A 21,544-nucleotide genomic window follows, 5' to 3' on the forward strand; every position below is an offset into this window, starting at 1 on the left:
ACCGTACACCGATGGTGCAAAGCTATACCAACAGGACTAATAGAATCATCGTTCATATTTGCACCTATTCACATAAAGGAATACCTTTAGTCAAATTCTATTTAAACGGTTGAATTTGGGAAAACTGACTTTAAAGACGGGTCCAGAACGTCGAAATTAGCCTAGGAGAGGTCCCAGACGAAACCCCGAAAAATAAAGTCTAAAAGTCAACGTTGACAGGTCAAAGTCAAAGTCAACGCTGACCTTTGACCGAGTCAATGGTCAAAGGTCAACTAGGCTTGGATTTGGGTTGGGCCGAATTTAAGGCTTAGGTCTTTGGGTTTGGAGGATTTAGGGAAATAGATTTAGGATGTTGGGTTTTTAGGTTTTGAGCTTAAAGCTCTTATCAGAAATGGCCCAAGGGCCCTAAGGGTTTTTGGGTTCAACAAAAGGGCACAGGCCAAAGCCCTTAAATGTAATGGCTCAAAAGGGCCTTTAGGTTAAAAAGGCTTAGGCCTTAACAAATAAGGCCCAAAGGCCTTACTTTAAACCGAAAACAAAAATAAATAAATAAAATAAATAAATAAAAGAATTAGGTTTGGGCTGCAACGGGCCTAAGGCCCAAGGGTTTAGAACGGCCTGAAAAGCCTGGGTTCGACGGAGATACACGCCGGAGCTTTCCCAGCTCCGACCGACTGCAACCAAAGGTCCAAAGCTCTGATCTACACACCAAAATGAAGTATAGAGAGAGAGAAAAAGGTTAGTACCCTTGGTTCGCCGTAGATCGGCTGGGAAGTGGTCGGATTCCCCTCGACATCCATGATTTCGCCGGAGATGGAAGTGGGTTCCTCCGAGTCAATCTCGTTCTAAAAACCTTACAAATTAACAAGATTACACTCAAAATCACATCCAAGCTTTAATCTAGAACAGATAGAGAGAGACCCGAGGTTTACCTAACCAGAAAAATGAAGAAATCTCGCCGGAGAGCTCCGGGGTTTCCTCGAGTTGTGCAGCGACATGAGAGAGAGAAAAAGACGAGGTTTGATGATGATAATGGTTGATTTCCTCGTGCAGGTACGCAGTTGGGTGTGTGTGGGTGTGTTTCTAAGGGAAAAGATGAGAGAGTTGCAAAGAGTTTCGAAGAGAGAGAAAGATATACGGGATAGGGAAGAAGGAGAGGGACAGAGAGAAGAAAAGAGGGGTCACAGGGTGGGGGGACCGAAAAAGAGAAAAGGGAGAGAGTTAGGATGCTGCCACGTGGCGGTTTAGGGTGAAACCACATATAATATCAATAATTGGGGGGTGGTTGTAACATGTGCAGTGTCGGCGCGTGGACCTCATGCGCCGCCGAAGCTGCCACCTTGCGGTGGCGCATGACCGTACCCGAGGTCATTTTTATGTTTTTCGATGTCCTGAATCCATTTATGATGTCTATTTCCTGAAATTCAATCGTTTGAGTATAGTTTTATCAATTGTACCCTTTATGTGCTTAGGTGGGAATATTAGCAACGATTCTGTCATCCCTATTTCGTACGACTCTTTGACGACGAAGTATTTGTGAGTGGACTCCTTCTAAAATGCATGTTTTATTAGTAGAAATGCTTACAAGCATGATTTAATATTTACGTTTTACATTTTACGAAACATTTTATAAGTAAATTGGATTTACATTATATGATTATCATGCTATATTGAGAATATTTTGAAATATCATATTTTATCGAACTTATGTTCTTTGTAGTATATATGATGGATGACTATATACTATTTATGAACATGTTTTCTTTACATTTCTTTATAGTATATACGATGGATGACTATATGTTATGATGATGATTTTGAGATATATGTACTTATGTTTGGAAATAGTATGTTCAATGTTTTGTGCATATCTAGAGGTCACTGTTTTTCTTACGGGTAATGAAATATATAGGCCTTCGGGTCGGGTGATATATAGGACTTCAGGTCGGGTGATGTAGGGGCCTTCGAGTCGATTGAAAATTTATATATAGGCCATCAGGTCGATTTGAAGATTTATATATTGGCCTTTAGGTTGGGTGATGTAGGGGCGATTATGATACCACTAGTTAGCACACTATATACGAGATATGTTTTATGAAAGGTTTTATGGCATGCTAGGGTTTTCGGAAAACCTATCACATATTATGCTATTAGTTTTCATAAAACTTTGGAGTTAGTATGTTGATAACTGTTTTATTATATATATATATATATATATATATATATATATATATCAACTTGGTCTACTCATGTTCGTTTTGCGCCCCCTCAAGACATAGGAACAAGGAATACGATTCAAGATACGAGACTTTCCCCTACCAGTGATACCATGTCATCCTCTCTGCTTGACATCTATTGTAATGCACTTCTCTATCTTACCTTCCGTTTGTACTCTGGATTGGTTGTATGCTGTAAACATGTCATGCATTATCATTAGATTAATTGTTGGGAGTTGAATATTAATATTGTGATAGTATCTTCACGTAGGAATGAATAGTCACATCCTATTATTTTGCTACAATTTATGTAGTTTGAACGCAATTTATACGCATGAGTTACTTGTTCTCAACATATGCATTCATTAAATAGCTTGCGTCACCTTCTGGTGTCCACCAGCACGTGACCATTCCGATGTCCCTTGGACATAGGGATCGGGGCATGTCATGTTAGTTGCAGTAAAATAGGATTTTGAGAAGAAATATGTTGTATATATAAAGATGGCAAAAACAGCAATGGTGTTTTTGATCTTTTGGATTAACAAGTCTTTCTGTACATAACCCCATTTGCCATTAGATCCATGGGGTGCCCTTTCATCCAGTATTCTTTCTGCAAAGACACAATCTTTGTGCAACCAACAGATTTTGAACATGAAATTCCCGTGCTCGAAAGACGGAGAAATGCTGCGAACCACCGTCTGGTTGTTGTGCTTTCGTGATTTCAATGCTGCCTAAATTCGTGTAGCACAATGAAGAATAGGGAGTACTTGACAGATACAAAGAAATTACCACAAAAACTTGAAGGCCAATTTCATCTGCACACATGGTTTTAGCACTACTGCATTACTTGAACTCCAAGCAACCTTTAATTTGCTTCCAAACACAACCAAAGCATAAGGAAATTTTTTTCCAAATTAAATTTTAGCTACTCTATATGAAAAAACTAGGTCTCATCATCTGAACTGAAACCCTCCTCCACCCGCCGTTCTGCAATTGCTGGAAAGAGCCGTTGACGCATATCTGTAGGTGGTGGCTGACGATTTTTTGGAGTTGTTTCTGTCGCTGTTGGGACTTGACGCATAGCTGTAGGTGGTGGTTGACGAATTTCTGGAGTTGTTTCTGTTGCTGTTGGTGCCTGGGCCTCTGTAGGTGGTGCTTGACGATTTTCTGGAGTTGTTTCTGTCGTTGTTGGTGCCCGGGCCTCTTTCTTGGCATTCTTCGCCGCCCTCATTGTTGAATTTCGAACCTCTGTGCATATCTTGTTTAGAATTACCAAGAAATCACGGACAATCGCAAATAAGCGAATGCCTTCATCCCTCCCTGCGTTCCCGTGGAAGTAATCCGCTGTGCTTTTCACAAGAGCAGTTATCCTCTTTTCTTCTTCCAACAACCATGTAATATCAGATTCTGCGTGCTCCACAAAACTGACTAGTGTGCGTTGGAATTCACTATCTTCATCCAGATTCTTCATCTCAACATTTATAAAATCTCGAGTTTTGGTTAGTGATTGGCCAAGATTTGCAACTGTCGACACTAGGCTATCAGCATCTACAAGTGCCGCCTTTTTCACATCTTCAAGTTCATCGCTTAAACCTGAGACAACCTGAAGACCGAGGCTACACAAGTGCTCCTCTGATTCATCATTGACATCCTCAGCTATGTCCTCTGTACTCAAGTTTGACATGCTCCGGCTTTCTCTGGCTGTGCGAATAGCTCTTCGACCCTCAGAACGGATGATCTCTTGAACAACAAAGTGCATGAGTGTGGTTTTGCCATCAGTGCCTCTTACATCAGCAAGTTTCAAAAGTGTATCAAGCCTAAATGCCTGTGCACCACCACGGTAGGTGCCATCATTCATACGGTTTCCAGTTTTAAGAACCGCTTCTAAAAGTTTTAAGAATAGCCTGTTCTTTCTGAGTTTGTTGCAAGCAACCTGACATTTACGACGAGGAATAGTAAGATAACAGAGAAACATTGAGGTTTCTTTGACTGGCTATAATCGTTCAAGAGATATAGTGCTAGTATCTCACCTCTAAAGTTATAAAGGACTCTTTAGTGGTAGAAACGTCCTCTGGGAGGGAACACATGAACAACAGTGACTCCATGCGCTTAAAAGCAAATGGTATGTCAGCCATGACTTTGAGGAACCGCTCTGCGGCACCAAGTTGAGCAATATCGCCTGTGAATAACCTAAGCTTCAATTCTTCTTCTGCAGTCGGTGCCATCTTCAGCAAGGTTTGGAGGAACTCCACAGGAAGCTCATTACCTGACTCAATCAATAAAGGAAATAACTATGTTACAGATAAGAAATATCACATAGACTAGCCCATCGTTCTTTATAACTTATTAAACATGGTAGTTCCTGTTTTTATTCAATTCAAACATGGTTTTTTTGAATTCTTAATTTCTGAGGTTCCATGTTATGTTCTTTCATTTTAGGTTTTTATTCTTCGTAACATGATAATCGAGGTGGTATTTCAATTTTGTACATGGCCCCGACTTACTCTATTGCTTCTCATATTTTGGTACTTGGAATCAAAATTGGAGAAACATAACATGGAACTTCATAGTGGCAAACGCCGAAGGATGAAGAGTTGATCACATGTAAAGAGCATACAAAATGGAATATATCCTAGAAACATTTCTCACGACGAGAGAAACAGAGAGAGTCACCTTCTCGGAGGGCATCAGCAACTTCTTCCGTTGTCACATTCAATGCTCGTAGAAGAATTGCAAGATTTTGTGCTTTCTTTCTGTCAATAATTTGAATATACTGGACTGCAGGTTCTAAGGCTGATGGTTCCTTCTTCCGATCATTTTTAGCTTTATCCACTGCGTTATAACCAAATAGCGACTCTATCTGCTCCTCATTGAATCTGTAAATAAGTTGGAAGTTAAATTGCAGTTTCTTTAAGTAATTTTGTGGATGAAAAATTCGATCCATCAAGAGAAAGTAAAGCCTTACTGGAATGATCCTGCACTGATCTCATGCCACACCATTGACTGATCCGAATTGGCATTAACCTTATCCCAGAAAAATGGCTTTAGCTTGGTCTTTTGAGATCCCTCAGCATCCATATCGCCACTATCGCCACTGTTTGCTTTGCGATTAGGTCCTATAGGTGGACGGTTGATCTTACCGGCCAATGGTTTCGGTGGAGGTGCAACTTTTGGAGGTGGTGGGGCTTTAGGACGAGGAGGAGGAGGTGGTGGTGGACCTGGTGGTTCAGGCGGCGGAGGAGCTTGTCTTCCAGGGGGAGGTTTTAGGGGAGGAATTGACCCTCCTGCCATGGCTTCTGATGTAGTTGCATCACCCGGTGCAGATTCATTGTCTTTTTTCATGGCCATATTGTTTACAAAATTTGCGTTAGTGCCAAACTCTTTGTTACCGGAGCTTTCTAAACTAGTAGACTTCTGAGAAGAACCTGTGGCATTCAAAGATTGTGACACGCCTCAAAATGCGAAGAAAATCATCATCAATCAGCGCAAGAGATCTGAGAATTGCATACATACCAGCGGATAATGTGAGAAGAGGCCTGTCATCATTTGGTCCATTTCTTGGACCAATTTTTCGGCTTCTCCTTTTCTTAACACAGCAGAAACAGATAAGTGCAACAATGACAAGTGTTACTACTGCAATTCCAACAATAGCAATTAGTTTAATCACACCGCTGTTATCCTTTTGTGGCGCCTTTTGTTTTCCGGATGAGGGATTCTTCGCTGGTGGATTTTTCTTTTTTGGTGAGGCATTCGCATCCTTTGATGTTGGATTTTTCTTTTTCGACGAGGGATCCTTTGATGCAGGATTTGGACTAGCACGTAAAGTAGTATGAGTTCGTTTAGAAGGTGAGGGTAAAGGTGCTTGACGTCTAGGCAACTTAGCAGCAGGGCCAGGAGCTATAACTGGAGTAGGCCCTGGAGCTAGAGATGGAGAAGGGCTTGGCGTTGTTAGCCTATGCGAATCACTGGCCAAATGTCTTCTAGGAGCATCGGGCCACCCTAAAAGCCACTCTAAGTAGTTGATGAACCAATTTTTCGAGGTAGCCTTTTTTCCAGAAGCACGAAGCAGAAGCCCTTTCTTTCTTAAGCAATCAAAAAATGTTTGTTTCACATGAGGAGGAAGAACTAAAACTGCATGGTGTATGTTGCTTTTCATTAAGAACGTTGTTTCAGAGTCAGCGGCTGCTTCCTGTGGAATGTACAAGTTAAAATTTTTGACAGCATCTTTCACGTCTATCAGTTCTTTCCTGCAATGAAGCCATGCCTGCTCTACCTGTAGTCAAATTTATCCCTAATTAAATTCATACAACTATATATGTATCTACCAAATTACTATCCCCATTACGAAATGGCAAAATGTTCAACCTTGAAATTAGTCATAACATGGCTAAATGCATGAAAAGGAGAAATAATCTGCACAAAAAATAATTTAGAGGGTAATTCCATACCATGTCTTCGTCTATCTCCTCCGAAAGCCAATCGCCACCATTGCCGGGAAACGTTTCTTTAGTCCTCCTCACCCCCTCCGACGCCCCTATCACCAATGCACAAAGCAGAATCACAAAAACAACCGCATAACCGTCTCTTCTCATTTCCACCCCGTCCATATATTTTCCTTCTCATTTCATCGAACTTGTGGCACAATCCTCCAATTTTCCCTCCAACAAAACAGAAACGAAACGTTTCCAAATTGAAAAAATCAAATATCAGCCTCCAAGCTCCACCTGCAACAATGGCGGCCGCGCGCTTCTGCTCCTCCTCCCAAAGTGATTAAAAATCTTCAATTTTGACGACAACCCACGTCAGATTTCTCAGCTCCGAGAAGAACCCACAATGTTTTAAACCATCTCGATCGGAAAATCCGAGACGTTGAAGATTTGAACGTGGAGATATGAACATGCAAAAACAACAATGCCTGAAAAATAAATTTATACTTTTTGATACGTCAGAGCATTGTTGTGTTCACGACCGCCATTGATAAATGCAATAAAAAAGATGAATCAAAACATAAAGTCATGGGGGGCTGTAAACTAATTCAACCCCAGAAGGATTTTAGCTAATTTGGATTTTTTTTAATAATATTTTTGTGTTTAGATTTTTGTTCGCCGGCATATTTCTTGTTTTTCGGGGGTTTAGGAGAAGAGAGAAAGAGAATGACGCGTAATATAAGACGTGAGGAGAACAATGTGGGACGCCCATGATTGTCTTTAGACTTATTTTGGTCATTTGTCTCTTGACCTCCTTTCTGGCTTTTACAATACTTGCCTTCAATCAACTTTTTGTTTTTCTAATTTTTTTTCCTTATCTAATACTTTCCATATTTTTATCCTAAATTTAGCTTCCACGTTTTTTTATTAGAGTAGAGGGCAAAAATTGAACTTAAGCTCTCGAGTTAAGTGATAAATAATATTAATCAATTGAGTTACAAACTCTTATATTTCAATGTTGTTTAAAGAACGTTTAAGGAACTCATTTTCTTAGCACTTGAGTTTGAATCCCCCCCCCCCTTCGTTTAAAAACGTTACGATGGTAGTCGCAATTATCTTGCCTCTCTGCACTACTGCTTCTCTGAAGTGCGTAGAAGTTTTGGCTGTTTATATACAAATATTTGATTGTCATGCGTATACATATATAACATGTAACAATGTTGCTCATCAGCTAGCAAACGATGCTTTTTAAGTTGTAGACTTGTAGTAGGGATACAGTATGGATAGAAGACGTTCCGACTTGGTTGGAGGTCTTTGTAGTAGAAGATGTACCTGTACCCCTTGATTTGGGTTCAATGAAATCAATCATTCACCCAAAAACAAAAAAAATTATTTGTACAATTGAAGCAAGCCTTTATTCATTTTTTGTGTAGTAATAAGGGTAATTAGCAGGAATGATCAGTTTTAGATATTTGGTTGCAAAATGATCAATGTTTATTATATCTGTCATTATATTAGATTTAGGATCGTTATGTGGTTGTTATGTCATCGTTGAGTCATCGATATATGACTAATATGTCGTCGTTACTAAAAACTGATCAGTTCTCCAACTAAATGATCGATCATTCATGCTAATTTGCCCTTTTAAGAAGTGTAATATTACATTTAGCATACTATCAAACATCTATCGTTTACATATGCATGTGTGAATGATAACATTTTAAGAAGTGTAATATTGGACTAAGCATATGTCTATAAAACTAAAATCTATTTAAAATTGTTTTCACTCTGGACTTGTACTTGTAGGTCTCGTTGTTGCTTAGGATTGTATAACTCACTAAACTAAATGAATGTTAAATGGAAATATGGATATCAACTTTCATATTTGTCCAAGTAAAGGTAGATGATAGAGAAATCATGCCGAAAAATTATTTATCCTAATTAATCCCCACAAAATAGTGGGATTTGAGGGACAAGTTTTCTTCATGACTTCTCTATCTTTTATCTTCACCTAGATAAAATATACAAATTTATATTTATATTTTCATTCAATATTCACTGAATCTAGTGGGTTATCCAAGTCAAACCAATCCAAAACCACAAACGAGCATTTAAACAAGTCCAATGGTACGTTATAATAAGAGTTGTTCATTAAACAATCAATCGGGGATGTAGCTCAGATGGTAGAGCGCTCGCTTAGCATGCGAGAGGTATGGGGATCGATACCCCACTTCTCCATCCTTTTTTAAGCTTTTCGGTTTTTTTTTTCACTTTTTTTAATGAGAGAGGCAAAAGAGGGAGAGGAAACTGAAATGCCGGCCATCTTCACGAGATTATCAAATATATTTACACACACACACACAAACTACTCAAAAAATCTCTCTGCACCTTCACTCTCCATCTCAAACAACAATCTCTCAGCCCACCATTCACTTCCCTGCAATGCGGAACCACCTTCAATCCCTCGCCAAAACCAAATCCTTCCCAAAAGGCCAGCAGCTCCAAGCCGTCGCTGTCACCACAGGAAATCTCAACAACAACACCTATCTCTGCACCAAGCTCGCCGCTTTCTAATCAAGCTGTGGTAAAATGCCGCAGGCGGAGGTGATTTTTGATGGCATTATACTGAAATACTCGTTCCTGTGGAATTTCTTGATCAGGGGTATGCCTGCAATTGCTGTTCGTTCAAGTCTCTGGTTTTGTACCTTGAAATGCTTAGTTCTGGACAGAAAGCGAACAATTCTACGTACCCTTTTGTTCTCAAGGCGTGCGGCAATCTGTTGGTTTTTGGAAATTGGGAGGAGGGTTCATGGGGAGGTTGTGGTTAGTGGGTTGGAGTCGGATATTTATGTGGGCTAATGCTCTTCTTGCAATGTACTAGAAGTTCAGGGATATGGGGTTGGCAGGGCGTGTAGATGACGCATATTAAGACCATGGAAGTCAAAACCTAGCAGTGATACATGGGCTGCACTTCTTTCTGCTTGCAGGCTACACAAGAATGTTATGTTAAGCTGGCGGACATTGCAGCACAAAAAGTTCCGAAATGAACCCAAATGGAGTGGGGAGCTACATTTGCCTTTCCAACATTTATGCTTCTGAGAAGAGATGGGATGATGTGGAAAGAGTGAGAGCCAATGTGAGAAGGAAGGGAATGAAGAAACACCCGGCTACAGCTTGGTGGAGTTAGACAAGAAGGTTCACAGGTTTTTGGTTTGAGATAAGTCACACCTACTGACACGATATATTTATGCCAAGTTAAAAGACTTGAATCTGCAGCTCAAGGAAGCTGGGATACAAGCCTGACACCACTTCAGTATTCTATGACGTTTAAAGGGAAGTAAAGGAGAAGATGCTTTGGGATCGTAGCGGAGACTTGCGATTGCTTTCGCCCTTATTAACCCAACCAGGGACAACAATCAGGATAACCAAGAATCTTCGTGTATGTAGCGATTGCCACACAGTAACAAAAATGATCTCTATGCTTATGAATCGAGAGATTATAATGTGAGATATCCGTAGGTTTCACCACTTTAGACATGGAGTTTGCTCTTGTGGGGATTATTGGTGAATGATACTGTCATAAGATTATCTGTACATTCATTCCATGGAAAATACAGATTCTTTTATTTAAACAGCAGACATCTCAAATTGTTTTGACATTGCCACCCTATGCCAATTTATTGGTTGCTTCACTCCCAGCTTGGCAGTTGTATCGCTTAACTAGAGAGAAGATTTTTCTTATCAAATTAGAGAGTAGCCCACCAAGTCCACCAGCTCCACCACTGACACTCATATCTGTTTCTTTATCCCATGGGAATGGCTCCAATGCTTTGGTTGCTTCCAGAAGATCTTCAATCGAAATCTCTGGTTTCGACTGTTTCAGAGGACCTAGGTGGTGATTGTACTTCTCTGGGTCTGAACAGTAATCCTGCATAAATGAGGGATCTGATGACATATTTCACCAGGAAAGAGCATGTCCTTAAGGCACATACATAAAGATTTGCTTACCTGATCAGCATGCATCTTTTTTACAAATATCTTGAATGTATCAAGATTCGTCTTTTGTAGTAGTTCATCAGACAAACGAAGGAATGTCACCCCGTACATCCTTAATTTTGGTTGGCCGTCTTTATTGATGGCATTTGGTCTAGCATTTAGAAGGATTTGGTCATAAGCCACACTGTCGTATCTAGAAAGTGCATTTTCTCCGGCAACTTCTATGTTTTCTCTCCAACCTCCACTTAAAACCTGCACATGTATTTTGCAAAACATGATTGTCATAGTATGCAGTTGTCCATTTTCAATGCATCCTCGGTTTAACTTGTTTGTTCCTTCTTATTTGTTAGTGATGCGCTTTTACTTTCCATATTTTTCTCATTGACAATAGTATAAATTCGTTAAGATACATATTTGATTCCGAACCTGGGTGTTACTGGACATCAAGAATCGAATTCATTTTTCTGATTCTGTATACTTGTAAAACTGAAGAAAGATAATTTTTTGTAGGGTTTTCCAGGAGAATCATTTCAACATGTTTTATGGAGGGAATTGTACAAGAAGAGAACAGTAAAACAGTATTTTCTCAACGAGAAACGAAACTGAAGTAGGAAAGCTGGTCTTCATAAATTTCAAGATCTTTACCTGCTGAACAAGTTCCTGAGGCGCACTTTTGGCGTCAGCACTTTGTTCAGAGTTCCTCATCTCTAAACATGTGAAATTCAAAATTGCATGATGCCTTGACAGCATCCTTGCTATAGGTCGGTACCCATCTCTATCTTTCACGTTGTAGTATCCTGCAGTAAGCTCCGCGGCATGATTATCAACTTCATACCACCAGTGAATTCCCGATACCTGCTTCGATAATCAAGCACAGACTCTTGGATTAAAATGGGGGTTAAGATGGTAAGTAATGCTAGTATGAGTTTGTTACGACATTAGAATATTTACTTTGGCAGCTAGCTTTAATTTACAGCCCTCAAAAACTTTGTTGGCTTCATCCAGGATCTGATCACCATGGATCAGTAATTTATTAGAGTACCAAGTCAAGAAGAACTTCCCTTTCTCAGTAACGTACGTCCCGTTTGATCTGAAGAACCCTGAGGATTCAGGAGTATCATTGTATTCTCCGGCGTTAACTGGCAATGCCCATTCAGAATGACCTGCAACCGTTGCAGCCTCCTTAAACTCTGCTTGGAGATACTTGTCATAGCACTGCAATATGGAATAGGTAATGTGCTTAAAACTTAAACCTGCTTAATATTTCCAGTAAGCCATAGGATTGTCAAATTAATAAATCAGTCCCACCTGAAATTCTCCAATCCCTGGAAAAGCCCATCCTTGACTTTCCGGATAAGAGGGGTACCTGAGCTCTCCTGCAGGGCCAAGCCCTACTTCAATGTCTATAATAAGTCCGGTTTCTAGAAAATCCGACATGTTCTCTCTGAAGCTTTTCATGTAATCGCTGTATATCTGTATAACAGAACGATTAACGATGTAACCTTGATAAAATGAACGCTAGCTGATGGCATGAACATTTTACATGTTGAAATCTTGTGAACCTTACCTCCACAGCAGTTCGTCCGTCAAAGAGACGCAGGTTATCCACACCTAGAGTGAGGTATTCCGGGTTCCTGTTACCTTTGAGATTGGTATAAAAGATATCGGGGTCTGATTCTCCGATCTCAAGTACCCATTTGGAAATGGGGATTGTTACAACATCTCCGACATTCTTGAACTGATTGAAACACGCTCCTATAAGCACTCCAATCATACTGCTTAGGCCCTTTGGATTCTATGATCCCCCACCACACATCTATCATAACCCTATCAACACCTGCCGCTCATAGCTCCTTCAGATCCTTCACGAGTTTGTCTCTGTCTTCCAAAACATTGTCAACCGTAACAAATCCCAACTGGTACGAAGACAAACCCAAAAAGAAAAATTAGAACTTTTTGTGATGATCATTATATTTCAAACTATAATGCATACATAATGCTAGTGAAAGGAAGAATTATGACTTACAGGGAGCATCACGAAGATCGGCACATAATTTTTTAGCATCGTTTCTTGATAACTAAGAGAAGTTGCCACCTGCATTGTTGTGTAAGAGAAGATCTTTTAGGGTTTGATTTCTCTAAAACGATGGAGTTTATGCAGTTTTACTACTCCAGCCTGCTGCCTTTTATAGAACATATATCACTATCTTGATGACCAAAAAAAGAGATAAGCACTTCTTCTGCTGCACCTTATCTTTGCACAAATTATTGGTAGCCCCAATGGGGGGTCATTTATCATCTAAAATCCACATGCTTATTTTGTTTGCATTCTTATCTGCTATTTGGACCACCTCTGAGAGTCTGATACCATATATAGCCCTCAAACAACTTTACAAAACTAGGTCATAGATGCATCATACAAGGAGCATTAAGGTCATTGAACTTACCTACAGCATCATTAATCTTACAGTGAAAACATAAACTTGCCCTCCTTTCAGCACATGTTCTAGGCTTTTTAAAGATTCAAACTCATGGATTTTTTTTTTGTTTGGTCAATATTTCAAACACATGCTTCTTGTGTCTGTTTCATGACAAAAACTTATTTATGCCATGCGGCAGTATCTCAAACCAACCACGCACTTTCTTACACGAGTTATTGACTTAAGATACCGTCACAATAACCCCTTAATAAGGAAGTTCTTCTCTTGTTGCAGCCCTTAAGATTTTTATGAAAGAATTTGTAGATGAGAAGATTGTGAGGAAGTCATTACCTTTCGTTCTGTGGTGGAAATTTCAGATGCAACAGCTCGAGGACTTTGGATTACACTGCAGGAGCGGAAAGCTGGGGCTGAACTGGATCGTTGCCTCCATACTCTACTTGCTCCCTCTGCACTCTCGAGCACGTTTGAAAGTGGAACATGCGGGCAGAAGAAGCACCTACTGTGATAAGCAGTTACTTTCTCTCCCAAACCACTGAGAGCTGTGCTTGTTGTCATGGGGACTATACGTAACGACGATGCTACCACGCTGTAATATTATGGAGCAGAAAAGAGGCCGTGCGACATGAAGCGTGATGTAGTATGAAAACTCTGGTTTCTTGTTGCCTGCATTGATATATAGGTTATGGTAATGGAAGATTTTCTAGAGAGTTTTGGTTGGAGAGGAAAAGAGAAGACGGTGGCCACATTATTTTCTGGCCATGCTTATTGTTGTCTTCTTTTCAAGTCATTGTCTTCTCCATTTTTTGTGGACTTGAGAGCATCTGTTCAAAGATAGAAACAAAAAATGCATCCGAACAAGAAAATATTGTATTCCTTTGAAAAGTGGTATGCTTTTTCGTTTTTTTTGACGAATGATAGGATATTTATTCATAACAAAGCTCCGTCACTCCAATACGTTAGTCACAACTGTTGCTACACAAGAAATTGTCCGATCATTTTCGCTGTTTCAAGAGCCAAAGCGTCTCAAGAGCCAAAGCAACTCGCTACGACCCACTATTGCTACACAAGAAATTGTCCGATCATTTTCGCTGTTTCGTTGCGAATGACGGCTATGAAGGAAAGATGCTTGAAAAAATGCTTCAATGAGGTTAAGGGTAACATAGGTGGCCAAGAGAAACTAACCAAATTGTTGTGCGAGCTTCATCTTGTTTTTGGGATAAAATATTTCTAGAGCAGCTCTTAGTCACGACTAGTTATCAAACTCAACATAAATATTCTTCGGCCATACATTCAAGTGAATCAAGCCGGATACATCCTCAATGAAATGGAGACAAGTACCACTAAATCAAATGTGTTACTTGTTAATTGTGACGTGAATCAATGGTTTGGACATATTGAGCTTAGCTATCATAAATCCAAGATCCAAGTTAGCCAAACCAAATCTAGAGGCTCGCAACTAAGAGCAAGTCCACCCCTAAGGACTTTACGTCAGCACCCAGCGTATTTATCCACCCAAGTGAACAGTAATAGACCCCAATGAACAGTAATAGGCTAAAGCAGCTCCACCCCTAAAAATGGACTGGCACCCAGTCCATCTAATATTATATTATTTTATTCATATCAATTAATATTTTATCATTTAATTTATTTTTTCTTCCTTTCTTTGTCCGGTCCTCACCCTTTTATTCTCTCTCTCTCTCTCTCTCTCTCTCTCTCTTTTCCAGCTCACTCCCGTGAGCTCTCTCTCTCTCTCTCTCTCCTTTTTCTCCATGTTTTCTTCTTCAAATGAGCACCCAGCACCTGAAATGGACCTCTTCCCCCAAAAATGGGAGGTCGCCGTGGAGGTGCTCCACACCAACGGATGGGATCTCGCCGGAGCTCCACACAAACGCTCACAGGCACCTCGTTGTCGTCTCCTCACCGGAGCTCGCCATGGAGGTGCTCCACACTCACGGAGTCGGATCTCGCCGTGGAGGTGCTCCACACCAACGCTCCTCGAAAAATGGACCTCCTCCTCCTCCGCATTACCCAGCTGGCGTCAGCATGAGTCAGATGTACCGGGCAACACCTCAGTCAATTTTGGACTGGGCTACAGACCAGCTTGCGCTGGGTGCCAGTCAATTGGGTCGGGTGGAGGGGTTTCACAGGGTGCTGGGCAAAATGCCCTCCGCTGGAACTGCTCTAAAAGGCTTCAAAAGCAATGGAGCCCATAGGACAAGATTGTAAATAGGAGGAAACCGAGGGTAAGTTGTTAAAATCAAGTGATCCAGCTCAGAGGATTCTTTTCTTGGAAATGTAAGAGATCCCGTGATCATGACCTATTACCGTATATTATGCGATAAAAAATTATTTTAAATTTTAAATTAAATATAAATATTATTTAACGAAAATTGACTGCACGATAAATAAAATGATCCGGCCAGATCCTTTTCCATCCATCCAGCTCCATCCCAAGGGGAATGACATGGCACTCTGGCAGGCAGACAGGGTTGGTGGCTCGACTTCCAATATATCCTCTTCAACGGCTTCACTTTATTGATGCCCCTACTATTACAGATATTAATTACTCCTCACCTAAAATACCCCTATTAGAGCAAAGATACTACAACAATGTCATTCAAGTAAAACTTACATGATACCAGTCGTAACTATAACGGTGTACTCAAGTAGATTATCGTTCCAAACCGCACCATATAAGTTGTTCTATTAAAATAAAATATTATCCGCAAAAGTATAAAGCCTAAAATATTATCCTATACTGGTATAACTTCATGTGAAATGCGTTCTAATAACTCAAATTCTCGAACAATAAAAAATGTTAAATTAGATCAGCTGACCCTCTAATCTCCGAGAACAATGTAAGTTACATCCTTATTGGTTATTAATAAAATAATAATGACATCCTGTGTTAATAACACTTGCCTTTATATTATTAGTACGACACGCTCGATGACGATAAAACCATGCCTTTACCCATATGCTTTCCACTTTCCCATTTACCCTAAATTGGTCTTCACGTGGCCACAATTACTTCTTTCTCCCAAATTCCCAATCCTTAAAACTCCAAAAATACCCACACACCTTCACTACCCTCACTCTCTCCCTCCGCCTTCTAAGCCATGAAAAGAAGACGACGCAAAACACCCAGCAAATCCCACCACCACCGCCATTCTGTCTGAACTCAAACCCAGCAAACCAAAATGTGCTATGTGGGGAAAGCAACAAAGATCTTCATTTTTGTGGTGACAGTGCTGGTGGTACTTGGGCTGGTTTTGGGATTTGGGGTTCTCCGCCACGGCTTCCAAAAATCCCACAAATGCTCCGCCGATTCGTATTCCTGCCGCCCTCTCTCCTCCCCACCAATTCAATTCCCTAACCCAAATTCCGGTTCGAACCAGCCCATCCCACCAAATTCCGATCCAACTCTGACCCAGCCCAGCCCACCTAACCCCAATTTCAACCCGCCTCCTCCGCCTAACCCAGATTTGACCCCGTCTCCGCCGACATCAATCTCAACCCCGCCTCCTCCAACTCCGCCGACATCAATCTCAACCCCGCCTCCTCCAACTCCGCCGACATCAATTCTAAGCCCACCTCCGCCGACATCAATTCTGAGTCCACCGCCGCCTAACCCAACTTCCAATCCGCCATCTTTTCCGCCGCCTCCGCCGGCTACAACGGCGGCGCCGCCATTCAGTCCGCCAAGTGAGGCCCAGGTGACTTCAAGTCCTGCCCGTGTTTAGCTGCAATCTCATAGTACAAGTTCAAATTGGCCCAATTTGTTATATATTTTGGAAAGCAGCCGTTTTTATTCTTTTGATTCATATTCTTGGATTGATGATCAATGGGTTGGGTTGGGTTGGATTTGTATATAAGATGTTTAGTGGACGGATAAGAATCAAACATCGACGTCATATCGATCACAAGATAGCATCATTTGTCATGCAATTCGAGAATTTTAGTGAATTTAGACAGTCTCGGTCAGTGTAACAGTGTTTCTTTTTTTTACTATGAATCTGATGACTACTTTTTTTCTTTCTTGTGTGGGTTTCGATGTGTCCGTATGCCTTTTTGTCAATCAGGTTGACTACGTTGCCCTACTGCTACAATATTTGGATTTTTTTTTTCACATTGCAGTTTCTGTTTTTTATATAGGGTAATGTTGGGTAAATCAAATTTTTGGACTAAGTTTACAAATTATGTAACGTGAGTAGACCAAAGTTTATAATAATACTAATGATAGGAAAACCATTTTATTTACGAACATACTAACCCCCTGTTTTGAAAACGCATATATATATATATATAATACTACATAGTAATTTCCAAAAACCCTACAGGCCATGAAAACGTTCATAAAATCAGTACGTATAAAACCATGCTCAGAAATGATAATATAGCCGCCTGAAGCCAAATCCGTAAAACCTCCGTAAATCATATCAATGTTGTACTCTCTAAGGGTATCATAGTTGCCCGAAGGCAGTACATGTCCATTACCCGAAAATGAAGCTATACGACACTGGGTTATGCCAATGAAGAAACATGGTAGGCCCCATCACCCAAAGGTGAAGCTGTACGACTCTGGGTTATGCCAGAGAAGAAATATATAACATCACACACCGACACTAGCTGTGGCTAGTGGAGCTGTCCGACACTGGTTTTGCCAGTGAAGTTGAGGGTATGGCATAAATATCTCACTCCTCATTCGCCCGAAGGCAATACTTGTCCATCACCCGAAGGTGAAGCTGTATAACATTAGGTTACACCAGTGAAGAAACATGGTAGTCCCCATCACCCAAATGTGAAGTTGTACGACTCCGGGTTACACCGGAGAAGAAATATATACATAGACATCCTCAACTGTGTCCTATGGTCATAGACGTCTACATACCCGTGTTGTGTTGATGTGTTGTATGATAACCCGCTAGATAAGTACCGAAAACATATCTCAAAATCTCATCTCAAATTCAGAGCTCAAAAGCTCAAAGTCTCATCTCATAACTCCATCATAACTCATGTTCCGTAAATAAATCGTATCCACAAATCCATAGAATTTCATCTACGAAAATCCAATAATTTATAAACCTTTCGTAAAACATAAATTTGATAAATCGTAATTATCTCGTAAAAGCAATTTAAATAAATCATAATTTCTCTGTAAATCATAAATATAAAAATCCGCAAAGCATATTATAAATCATGGAGTGTGATATCCACACACCGTTTTTTACTTCTCACACACCCTTCTAATTTTCGGCCGTCGGATCAGATGAATTGAAGAAGATCAATAGACAGAAATTAACAAAGGGTGTGTGAGAACTTAGAAGTAAAAAGGGGTGTGTGGATAGCACAGCCCTAAATCATGCTCCATTCCTGAAATATGCAATGCATGCAAACCCAGATTTGACCTCGTCTCCGCCGACATCAATCTCAACCCCGCCTCCTCCAACTCCGCCGACATCAATTCTAAGCCCACCTCCGCCAACATCAATTCTCAGTCTACCTCCGCCTAGCCCAACTTCCAATCCGCCATCTTTTCCGCCGCCTCTGCCTGCTACAACAGCGGCGCCACCATTCAGTCCGCCAAGTGAGGCCCAGGGGACTCCAAGTCCTGCCCGTGTAAGGCTGCAATCGCATAGTACAAGTTCAAATTTGGCCCAATTTGTTATATATTTTGGAAAGCAGCCGTTTTTATTCTTTTGATTCATATTCTTGGATTGATGATCAATGGGTTGGGTTGGGTTGGATTTGTATATAAGATGTTCAGTGGACGGATAAGAATCAAACATCGACGTCATAAAGATAGCATCATTTGTCATGCAATTCGAGAATTTTAGTGAATTTAGACAGTCTCGGTCAGTGTAACAGTGTTTTTTTTTTTTTTTACTATGAATCTGATGACTACTTTTTTTCTTTGTTGTGTGGGTTTCGATGTGTCCGTATGCCTCTTTGTCAATCAGGTTGACTACATTGCCCTGCTGCTACAATATTTGCATTTTCTTTTTCACATTGCAGTTTCTGTTTTTTATATAGAATAATGTTGGGTAAATCAAATTTGTAGACTAAATTTACAAATTATGTAATGTGACATTAATGAGAAATAAACACGTTAATTAATATTAAAGTAATAATTTAATCATCAATAACCATGTCATTGTTTTACAATATTCAATCTAAATAGTTAGTCTCTCTACCATAATGCTTTGATATATCAATAGTTTGTAAATAACCATCAACGAATATGTCTATACCATTAATGGATAATTTTGTGAAGGAAAATACTTGCATCCATTTTATATAATGCATCGCATTATTCACTTTTTGTGACTAACGTATTTTGACCTTATAAATATTGTAATCGGAGCCGCTTATGTTTAAAGATCATATATATAGAATATCAACCAAAGAAAATATGATTTAGTCATCCATATAATTGAACAAACAAACAATGTTGTACTAATTAACAAACCCACGATGAACCATCTAAATTCACCATATAACCCTTATAATTCAACTTGTTATTTACAAAAAGTATAGATAGTTTGTAAATAACCATCAAGCAATATGTCAACAACATTGATGCATAGTTTGTGTAAAGGAAAATACTTGCATCCATCCAAGGGTCTAAAATGCATTGGTCGTGCCACATCTCGATCTCGATATTTCTTTACTACTAGGATGGGCACATGCTGGCTAATACCCGAAGGTGACGAAACCATTTTTAAAATGCCGACGAATAAAATATGTAATCAGAACGAAAATGCTAATGCAAAAACGTGTTCAGAGCATACAACTAAATAAGAATAATATGAAAGAATTATAATAAAAAAGTTATGAACGAAGGGAAGAATCATACACTGAGAAGACTCGAATATACCTATGTGGACGTGCTTTGACGCCAAGATCATGTGCCTTAATTCTAACTCCTGAGGGGCGCAAAAACATAAAAGGTGAGTGGACCAAAGTTTATAATAATACTAATAACAGGAAAACAATTTTCTTTATGAACATACTAACCCCCTGTTTTGAAAACGCATATATAATACTACATAGTAGTTTCCGAAAACTCTACATGCCATGAAAACGTTCATAAAATCAGTACGTATAAAACCATGCTCAGAAATGATAATATAGTCGCTTGAAGGCAAGTCCGTAAAACCTATGTAAATCACATCAATGTTGTACTCTCTAGGGGTATTATAGTCGCCCGAAGGCAGTACATGTCCATCACCCGAAGGTGAAGTTGTACGACACTGGGTTATGCCAGTGAAGTAACATGGTAGGCCCCATCACCCAAAGGTGAAGCTGTACGACTCTTGGTTACTCCAAAAAAGAAATATATAACATCACATACCAACACTAGCCATGGCTAATGAAGTTGTCCGACACTAGTTTTGCTAGTGAAGTTGAGGGTATGGCATAAATATCTCACTCCTCATTCGCCCGAAGGCAATACATGTCCATCACCCGAAGGTAAAGCTGTACGACATTGAGTTACGCCAATGAAGAAACATGGTAATCCCTGTTGATGCACAAAACCGGAGGTCTTGGAACAACGTAAATCCGACCGTGAATCCGCAAGAAATGTAAATAACACAAGATGTATCGTGGTTCACCCCAATGTTTGGGCTACGTCCACGCTAATATTGTATTTCTCTGTTTGTGAGAAGATGAGAGCTTTTTTGAGGGTGAGAGCTCTGTAATGTGAGGGTGAGCTCTCTGAATGTGAGGGAGTTTGTGAGGTGAGAGTGAGGCCTCTGGGGGTGAGGAGGCTCTCCCTCAATTGTGAGGGTGAGGAGTCCATTTTATAGAATAAGGGCTCCTCACTTATTACATATTTGCCCATTCCTTTATTACATAATTACATTTAAGTCTCCCGAGTATTTGTACAAGATCTAAATACGAATACCCTAAATATGGTATAAACAATAGTCCCCCAAGTCTTCAGTCAATAAAGTCTTTTGGTTGGAGACTTGAAATTCAGTCCATGTGTGGGCCGAAGTAACTAGATGTCGTCTTGAACTGATACTCGATATGAGGTGGTGCTCAATCTGAAATGATGCTCAACTAGAAATAGCACATGCTGCGAGGCTGCTCGGCTCGTGGCTTACGTTGCCTTGGTTAGCTTGGCTTGTGGCGTTGAAGGTGAGGGAGTCCATTTTATAGAATAAGGGCTCACTCCTCAATACATGAATGATGGGCTAGAGTTGATGCTCTCTAATGATGGTGAGGGAGTCCCTTTTATAGAATAAGGGCTCGCTCCTCAATACATAAATGATGGGCTAGAGTCCCCCAAGTATTTTTCATGAGTGCTTTCTAATGAAAGTGAGGGAGTCCCTTTTATAAAATAAGGGCTCACTCCTCAATACATAGGTGATGGGCTAAGTCCCCCAAGTATTTTGTATTTTTCATGAGGCCCAGTTGAGGCCCAATATATGGTACATAATGTAGTCCCCCAAGTCTT

General features: G+C 40.2%; 2 protein-coding genes, 1 non-coding gene and 1 pseudogene across 4 annotated transcripts; 2 read left to right on the forward strand and 2 right to left on the reverse strand.

Moving 5' to 3' along the window:
• Positions 1–3,063: 3,063 nt before the first annotated feature.
• On the reverse strand, positions 3,064–7,599 carry LOC126610287 (formin-like protein 3). Its single transcript, XM_050278299.1, has 6 exons — positions 6,665–7,599; positions 5,730–6,489; positions 5,182–5,641; positions 4,890–5,092; positions 4,247–4,482; positions 3,064–4,149 (listed from the first exon to the last, which is right to left on the reverse strand). The coding sequence occupies exons 1-6, from the start codon at positions 6,821–6,823 to the stop codon at positions 3,160–3,162; spliced, it is 2,808 nt and encodes a 935-aa protein (XP_050134256.1). The 5' UTR covers positions 6,824–7,599; the 3' UTR covers positions 3,064–3,159.
• Positions 7,600–8,808: 1,209 nt separating this feature from the next.
• On the forward strand, positions 8,809–8,881 carry TRNAA-AGC (transfer RNA alanine (anticodon AGC)). Its single transcript has one exon. It is a non-coding gene; the product is annotated as a tRNA-Ala (tRNA).
• A 1,320-nt stretch (positions 8,882–10,201) lies between these two features.
• LOC126610288 (beta-amylase-like) lies at positions 10,202–12,868 on the reverse strand (annotated as a pseudogene).
• A 3,174-nt stretch (positions 12,869–16,042) lies between these two features.
• LOC126610294 (leucine-rich repeat extensin-like protein 3) lies at positions 16,043–18,993 on the forward strand. 2 transcript variants are annotated; one of them, XM_050278306.1, is made up of 2 exons: positions 16,043–16,602; positions 18,521–18,993. In XM_050278306.1, exons 1-2 carry the CDS (start codon positions 16,281–16,283, stop codon positions 18,781–18,783), a joined length of 585 nt encoding a protein of 194 aa, XP_050134263.1. In that variant the 5' UTR covers positions 16,043–16,280; the 3' UTR covers positions 18,784–18,993. The 2 variants fall into 2 exon arrangements, with proteins under 2 accessions (XP_050134263.1, XP_050134264.1); XM_050278307.1 differs by lacking the exon at positions 18,521–18,993 and adding an exon at positions 16,639–17,115 and having other exon boundaries at positions 16,052–16,602.
• Positions 18,994–21,544: the final 2,551 nt, after the last annotated feature.

The sequence above is a fragment of the Malus sylvestris genome, chromosome 17 (genome assembly GCF_916048215.2).
Source record: "Malus sylvestris chromosome 17, drMalSylv7.2, whole genome shotgun sequence".
Taxonomy (NCBI): Eukaryota; Viridiplantae; Streptophyta; class Magnoliopsida; order Rosales; family Rosaceae; genus Malus; species Malus sylvestris.